General features: G+C 41.7%; 1 protein-coding gene across 1 annotated transcript; it reads right to left on the reverse strand.

The window, feature by feature from the left end:
- Positions 1–148: 148 nt before the first annotated feature.
- On the reverse strand, positions 149–8410 carry pik3r6b (phosphoinositide-3-kinase regulatory subunit 6b). Its single transcript, XM_085270413.1, has 19 exons — positions 8046–8410; positions 7765–7860; positions 6285–6397; positions 6061–6129; positions 5797–5932; positions 5648–5717; positions 5372–5555; positions 4480–4627; positions 4308–4400; positions 3857–4196; positions 3675–3771; positions 3490–3594; positions 3302–3412; positions 1678–1780; positions 1513–1586; positions 1347–1434; positions 1181–1233; positions 960–1060; positions 149–878 (listed from the first exon to the last, which is right to left on the reverse strand). Exons 1-19 carry the CDS (start codon positions 8059–8061, stop codon positions 734–736), a joined length of 2142 nt encoding a protein of 713 aa, XP_085126539.1. The 5' UTR covers positions 8062–8410; the 3' UTR covers positions 149–733.
- Positions 8411–8426: the final 16 nt, after the last annotated feature.

The raw sequence follows: 8426 nt of genomic DNA on the forward strand, positions 1-8426 counted from the left end.
TCCCCAGCATGTGGGACTTTAACCTCGTCTGCTGGATGCCACATGGCATTATTGTAGTATTTCATTGCACTGATTAAGTTGATTTATGACATAAAAAATCCACGACCAGCTTATAAAATATAAAGTTTATTATTGAAAAATGGCCACAGGTAACAAGCACTTGGATACTTGTAGTACTTTGTCTTTGAAGCAAATTAACTGAACAGGTACTTATGTAGAGCTTTAATACAAACACTCAAAGCACATTTTACTGCAAGCCTCATTCAACCAATCACGCCTGTTCATACAAGCACTTTTTTCCTGTTGCATACACACCTCTAACATTCACACATTCAGGGGTAGATCGATGCATTGGGATACTTCGACATGCAGACTCGCTCTGCATTCTTAGTTAGTAGAATCTAACTACTTTTTCTCCTGTAGAGTATCCGTTAACTCTTATCACAGGATTTGTAAGCATTTAGAATTCAGTTAGCGAGAGAGATAATGGAATCCAAATAATCGTGTGTTACTAAATTAAGAGGATCCAAAGGGATTAACATTAATGTTACTAAACACAAGACAGTGTAGATGATTCTACTCTGCAATGTAGAGGTGACCTGCTTCTGCCTCTAGCTCTAGCCCACCACGACCCTGAACTGTATGCGAGGTGAAGAAAATGAACTGATGGGTGGACGGATATGCTTTGCTAATGTAACATTAAGATGACTGTGAAGCAGTCAGCCTGTGTCCCTCACATGCTGACACCAGAGAAGCTGTTGATTGGCAGTGACATGACTTTGTCCAGATACTTGCTGAGTGGCAGCTCTTGCTCGCTGCCGATGCTGTACCTACACCGAATGGTGCAACCCGGGTCCAAGCATGGAGAGATTTCTATTCTGTAAAAGAACAATGCAGCATGTTAGTTTTTCTTAAAGGGCGAGAGTGGACAAGTAAAAACAGAAGAAGCATAAAATTACTTTTGGACATTGGTGTATATCCTGCGAGGGTCTTTGTCCAGACACACGCAGAGTGTTCGTTGCTCCATTGTCCTGATGCTGATGTTTCGAGTTTCGATTTTCTATCATTAACAGATTCAGTTAACGGTTGCCTTCAGATATGGATAAAGCACTTCCACTGCATCATGCATAATGAGATATAACTAGCCAATAATCCAAGGCAGAAGAGAATAACGTCTTACTGTGTTGTATGCGGGGTTCAGAGAGTCAAACCTTGCAGCCAGGTAACTCTCCCCTAAACAAAATGAAAAGGATGACTCAGTTTTTTCTCCACATAATTCTTATTGCACTGAAATAAAGCAATTGATAAAAAAAAAACCAAACAAAAAAAGAAAACCAACAACAAACCTGACGCTGAAGCTGCCGGCTCTGAGGTAATCACCACACGCCAGGTCATAGATGCTTCTCCTTTAACGTCTCGTTTGCTTAAAGTGGCCTGTTGAGAACATCAGTGAGTGTGAGTCTGTGTGCAAGTGTGACAGTGTTAATGAGTGTAAAAGGATAAGGGGTGCACCTTTGTGTAGTTGACCGACAGAACCACGCCAAAGAGTTCCACCGATGACTTCTTTTGTCGTACAGAAGGTTCCCCTGTCAAAGACGAGCCAGTTTATGTCGCCATCTGTTACCGTGGTTACATCAATATCCACACACACATGCACAGAAAGATTCGCACACATACTCTGCTGCCAGTCTTTAAGGTGTCTGAAATCTGGGATGTCGGCCTCCAGGTGGGACACAAACAGCTCCTCCACTGAGGCCAGATCAGAGTTGGAGAGGGTCATCTAAACACACGGCATATTTAATCAAATCAAAAACCAGCGTGAACAAACGAATGACAGCACCTACCAGACTCTACACTGAAGAAGTAACTGCTAAACTTAGTTTAGTTAAAGCTGTAACATTTGAATTTGTTTGGAAACAGTGAATGAGCTGGAAAGACATTTGGACGCCCATCTGCCACTTTATTAGGCACGCATGTTCATCTGCTATTGATGCAAATATGGAGTCAAACAATCAGCAACTCAGTGCATTCAGGCATGCAGTAAGGATCAAGTCACATATGTTTATAAAGGCATGTAGGTCAAGACGACGTGCTGAAGTTCAAACTGAGCACCATGATCTGAGTATTTTAGAAACTGCTGGTCTGCTGGCCAGACTGTTTTGAGCCAATGGGAATGAAATTATTACTCAAATAGCCACTCTTTACAAACGAAGCATGCAGAAAAGCATCTCTGAACACACAACACATTGAAGCAGATGGGCTGCAGCAGCAGAAGACCACGCCGTTCGCTGCTCTTGTCAGCTAAGAACAGGAAACTAAATCTACAATCAGAGTCACAATACTTTTAGAATTAGAATGGGTTCACCAAAACTGAACATTATCGTGGATCAACACACCAAAATGTCTGAGGAAGGTTTCCAGCATCTTGTTGAATCTTTTTCATAAATAATGAATTCAGCAAACTGTACCTAATAAACTGGCCAGTGCATGTCACCAAAAAGCTTGTGAAGTTATTATGAACTGAGATCAACATTTCTTGTACTCTGATTTGGTCCACCTAGTGGATAAAGTGAAACATTTTCTCTCATCTTAGCTCAGATTTGTTATCCACACACTGTAGGAAAAATATTTTATGCTAAAACTTGAAAAAAAAAAACAGTTTCCAAAAATAACACAGCATTTAAATTAGATCAACATGAAATTTGTTACAGTCATAAAAACAACAACAACAACAAGAAATTGTTGCATAAGTGAATCCCTGAGAGGGGAAAACCCTCAGATGCAAACACAGGGACTGGTTCACCTTTCTGTGAGTTGAACTATGTGGTTCAGGAGCTTAAGAATACAATTTGAAAATTTGGCTGTTCCCTCATCTATTATTGGAATAATGAACAAGCCAAGTCAGTTTTGGCTGTGAACTTTGATATTACTACATTAGAAACAGAGAAAAAGAACTGAAACTCACTGAAAATGATACAAAGATCCACACACAAATAAAACTAATGTGAGAAATTATGAAACAAAGATATGACACAGGAGGTCTAATACTAAATGTCTAAGTCCCCATATCAGCAGGAAAACATTTCATTGTCCAAACTCTAAAACTCAAATTCAACACGCAGTTACACGATTTGACACAAGTCCAGCTTTAAGTAAGAAAAATAGACATTATTTATTATTATTTTCTTTTTAGCTGAATTCTGCTACGATGTTTGACACATGAAAAGCCAGCCTTGCTCTTTGCCTTCCACATTTAAATGCATGTAAAACACAATATCTACACACGATAGCTCTGCTGTACCTTAACTGAATAGACCGGGAGGTTAACTGGCTGTGTCCCACAGCGAAGGTAGTAACACAGGGTGTCCAACAAGTAAAGGCTCAGCTCTGTCGGTTTCCTGGAAACAGAAGGCTGTGCAAAGGGCGGACAGGATTAGATGGACTGCATATAGTTATTATTAATAAGATGTAATCGCTACAGTTGGTTACCAGCTCAGGTAGCGTCGGGATGGCAGCTCCCAGACTGCTAACGTTGACACTGTACCACGGATCCACTCTCTCCAAACAGGACGCCAAAGACAACCTGCTCTCATCCTGTGAGGAGTATTAAGAGTTACGTAGTCCTCTAACCTCACACCTGTCAGAGCTGCTTTGAATGTGTCAGTGTAACTCACAGGTGAACTCGGTGAAGCCTCTGCATCAGAGACTGGGATGTAGTACAGCTGCAGGTCTAGTTTCTTGGTCAGCATGTTACGTTTGGCCTCTTTCTTGCTGTATGGACATTTTTAGAAAAGTTTATTTAAAAGTGGGCATGCACACACACACATACACACACTCCAGTATTTGGGATCCTCACCGTATGATGTAATAAGCCTTGGTGAGCTTTCCCAGGGTGCTGTCATCCCCCAGTACCACAACTCGAGCCGTGTGACTTCGCTCCTCTTTGAGTAGAAGCGAGTTTCCGGTAACATCTTCCTTCATCTTCTCCTCCATCAGACTCAGTTTTTCTGCAGACTTTGAGTTCTTCAAGGCATTTCTCCGTTCCCGCAGTATCTTTTGAGCCGTGTAAGGCAGCTGCTCTGCTTCGTCTGAGTCCTTTAAGTCCTTCACTATCCCGCTGTCTCTTGAGATCCTTTCTTTGTCATCCTTAATGGAGTTGGAGCCAGAAGGTAGGGCAAAGTCTGTCAACAGATTCCCTTAAGGAAAGACAAATTTAACGTCAGTTTCAAGTAAAACTGCAGCCTTCTTGTATGTGTGGTAAGATTATAGATATGAAGCATCAGTTTTTGTTTGTTTGATGGGCTCACATAGCATCTCTTCATCTGTCCACATGAGGAAGTTCATCTCTGGCAAGGGCACTGTAGTGCTGTACACAGGACCTTGTTCATCATGCAATACATCTGAGAGAAGTTGATAAGAAATATTATTATTATTATCTCCACTTAGAATAACTTGTGTTATAACACACTACACTCAGACCTTTTTCAGAGGCAGCCAAGATGTGTTTGTATATCTGCTTCAGCCCCTTCAGATAATCTGCACGACTGCCGGGACCATGCTGTAAACTCTGCTTCACAGTTTCAACCACATCCTGGAAATATTGCCTCACATCATGGTCCTCTAAAACCTGGAAAAAAAAATTAGGGGAACACATCAGATCTTGATGAATAGCTTGATGTGAATAAGGGAACAAAATGACACAGGAACATCCATCCATTCCACTTCTCCCTTTCAGGGTCGCAGGAGCCTATTCCAGCTGTCATAGGGCGAGAGGCAGGGACACCCTGGACAGGTCGTCAGTCTGTCGCAGGGCTAATGCACAGAGACAGACAGCCTTTCCCACTCACATTCACTCCCATGGGCAATTTAGATTAATCAATTAACCTATCCCCACTAAGTGCATGTCTTTGGATGGTGGGAGGAAGCTGGAGTACCCCGAGAGAACCCACGTAAACACAAACTGGATTTGAACTCAGGACCTTCTTGCTGTGCGGTAACAGTGCTAACCACCGTGTCACCGTGCAGTGGAAAACAAATCCTTTCAGTGCTGGACTCAAACTCACAGCAAAAAAAGTTAATTTTGTTAAGTTTTCCTTGATTTGATTTGATTTTTCTGAGCATTACATGTTATTTTTTATATTTATAGAAATCAAGGTGGCGTGAACTAAAGTTCTGTTTTTGAAACCTGGAAAATGAAACCTGATTTATACATATACACCATTTGAACTAATGGGTGATTAGTTCATGTAGCTTATGTTTATATTTATATACATAGTAAATAATAAATCTGGGATCATGAAAATGAATGGGATTCATCCTCTGGGGATCACTACTGTTTCTTTGTCCAAAGCACCCTCATGGATGTATTTACCTCAAGAGCTTGAGCTAGTCTGGCGCTTTGGCAGGTCGTCCCTAACCCTGTCTCCAGCACACGGAAAAGCACACTTTTCTCCATAGTCCGTGTGTTTGTGAGCCGGCGTGACACTTCCAAGTATGCTTTAACCGTAGCTTCCAGTGAAACAGAAAACACAGCTGGGTCTGCCAGCACAAACACTCTGCAGGACACAAGCAGGAGACAATAATGTTGCGATATACAGTTGAATCATTTTGTTACAGGTCTGGAGGTCTTTCAATATGGCCTGCTTACTTTTCCCTGGCAGCAAAATGCTCACTCTTGATATTTTGCTCTGCGATGACTCTCTTCAGGTACAGAGATCCTGTTGAGGAAAGGGTTTGTCTGGTAAGAGTGAGGGCGGATTTTAGTATCGAGGTTACGCGTGTAAGGATATGTGATACCTGGTGCAGTCAGTTCCATCTTGATGCTCCTCAGAGTGTGCAGAGCCACAGCGGAGTATGGCGATGGCAGTATCAGCAGTTTCCCCAAACACTCATACGCTTTGTGATAAAGACCTTTAGGAATTGTGACACCTGACTGGGTATTGAAATACAGAAAAGCCTTTCAGCCTGTATTTGTACATTATTTACAGCTTGTTGCTGTTGCTGCAGTGTTTTCATGAACAATATCGTATTTTCAGCTGTGTGTTGCCAAGTGCGTCTTACCTGAATGACTACATAGTAGAGCGTGTGCAGCACTGGGTTGACAGACATGTAGGTTTTTTTCTCATGGAGCTACACCAGCCAAAAAACCCAGACAAACAAGAATTCAGTATCTGAATTCATTTTGTACTTTTTAAGCAGAAGTAAAGAAAAGAAAGTCTTTAAATGCATTGCTTTTGCACAACTGCACAACTTGATTTTGACTAGACTTGATGAAGGACACAAACCTTGGAAACTGTTGTTAACGTCTTCTCCAGCTTTTGGACCAGAATTGAGATTATTGAAAGGCTGCAGGAAGGATTGACTTCCACCTTCCTTTGGAGGTTCCATACCAGCATTCCTGCAAATCAGGCAGACAGTAGTTTGCTTGCATTGTCTCAGATAAGTGTGACTATCTATTTTAGCAGCTAAATTATCCCACTGTGTGTGAAGAGGGTGGAAGGTTGATACCACTACTATTAGCTAATTAGCTTAAAATAACTAAGCTCTGCAGCCCCTAATTAGGTATCCCTCACTCAAAACTATAAATCACAGCTTTAGGAGTCACATAGTCATGTGTTAATACTTTACACTCACCGGCCACTTTGTTAGGTACACGTGTTCATCTGCTCATTAATAGAAATAGCTAATCCACCAATCACGTGGCAGCAGCTCAAAGGGTTTAATTATGTGGACAAGGTCAAGATGACCTGCTGAAGTTCAAATCGAGCATCAGAATGGTTGTTGGTGCCAGTCAGGTACCATGATCTGAGTATTTCAGAAACTGCTGATCATGGAAACCATCTCAAGAGTTTCCAGAGAATGATCAGAAGACGAGAAAATATCCAGCTAGCGACGGTTCTCTGGGTGAAAATGTCTTGTTGAGTCCAGAATTGAGAGATGAAGGGGCACATTGCTTCAAGTTGATAAAGCCAATGATAACTCAAATAACCACTAGTTACAGCCAAGGTGAAGAGGATCTCTGAATGCAAATATGAACATATTAAACCTTGTAGGCAGACAGGGCCCCACCAACAGACTGACACTCCTGCCACCAAAAATCAGGAAACTGAGGCTACAGTACAGTTTGCACAGGACAACAGAAGATTGAAAAAAATGTTGCCTGGTCTGATTAATCTTAATTTTTGCTGCAACATTTGGGTGGTAGGGTCAAAATTTACATGAAACAGCATAAAAGCATGGATCTATTCTGCTTTGTATCAGAGGCTCAGGCCTTCTCACCAGATCTCAGTCAAACAGAGCATCTCTGGGAGAGTCATATCATGGATGTGCAGCCAACAAATCTGCAGCAGCTTAGTGATGTTGTCACGTCAACATACACCTAAAACCTCTGATGAATGTTTCCAGCAGCTTGTTGAATTAATGCAGTTCTGCAGGGAAAAGGAGTCTATCCCAGTATTAGGAGCATGTGCCTAATAAAGTGTCCAGTGACTGTATGTGTAATAGATTGTAAACAAAGGGAAGGAAAACAGGAAGTGATAAGGAAATATATCACAGTTTTAGAATCTATTTATTATAATTAGTAATTAAACAATACTGTTAAAATGATCGCCTGTGTTGATGCAAACTATCTGCTAACGGAAGCGTCTGTTTTACTAGACAAACACGTTTCTCAGCAATGATGACGAGTTTTTAATAATCCATTATGTTGCTCTTTGACTTCAGACTTTGATTTCAGCGCGCTTATATACTTTCAGTAGTGGATACCTTTGCAGGAACAACTCTCGCTCTTCATCTCTTTGAAAAGAGCCTGGACATCATCACACAAGTTGGAGTCCCAAGTGGAGGAGAGGTCCTCTTTAGCTGTTAAAACACACACACACACACACACACACACACACACACACACACACACACACACACACACACACACACACACACACACACACACACACACACACACACATTTTGTTTGCATTCTCTAGACTCCGAAACTGCAGCTTTTACTGGTGAAACGAGAATGCCCATGAAGAAATGAAAACTCTCACCTGTGGGATCGACCATCCTTTCCACTCTTCAGAGTTTTTGAAGGCTTAATTTTAGCACAGCTGACTCAAACCAGAACAAATCACAAAAAGCCCTCTCCTCTGAGGAGAGAGTTCAGCACTAGTCCCCAACAGCCCAGCAACCGAAACGACAAAAATTGAACTGAGTACAAATACCTGATACCCTGCAGTGAAAGGTAAGTGCACTTCTGCTTTGTTGTCCGATGACTGGCTCAGCTATAAATACATCGCATCGTGCAAAGCATTGTTACTTTCATTCCTGCTCTGTGTGCAGCATTTCTCCAAAGCTTACTACAGAAGCTTCTGTCCGAGCGAGCGTTTTCAAGTAAGTATGAACACAGTTCCCTCCTGAATATTCCCTGC

The sequence above is a fragment of the Mchenga conophoros genome, linkage group LG4, assembly GCF_057382185.1.
Source record: "Mchenga conophoros isolate Kocher_MC1m ecotype Shallow Benthic linkage group LG4, M_conophoros_male_GT1.1, whole genome shotgun sequence".
In the NCBI taxonomy this organism is placed as follows: Eukaryota; Metazoa; Chordata; class Actinopteri; order Cichliformes; family Cichlidae; genus Mchenga; species Mchenga conophoros.

What these genes read in the sequence shown, in the direction of transcription:
- pik3r6b (XM_085270413.1), bottom strand. An exon ending in CGAGAGTTGTTCCTGCAAAG is followed by an intron (nt 6,398 to 7,764) that starts GTATCCACTACT and finishes CCTGATTTGCAG; the next exon opens with GAATGCTGGTATGGAACCTC. An exon ending in GCCGGCAGCTTCAGCGTCAG is followed by an intron (nt 1,234 to 1,346) that starts GTTTGTTGTTGG and finishes CATTTTGTTTAG; the next exon opens with GGGAGAGTTACCTGGCTGCA.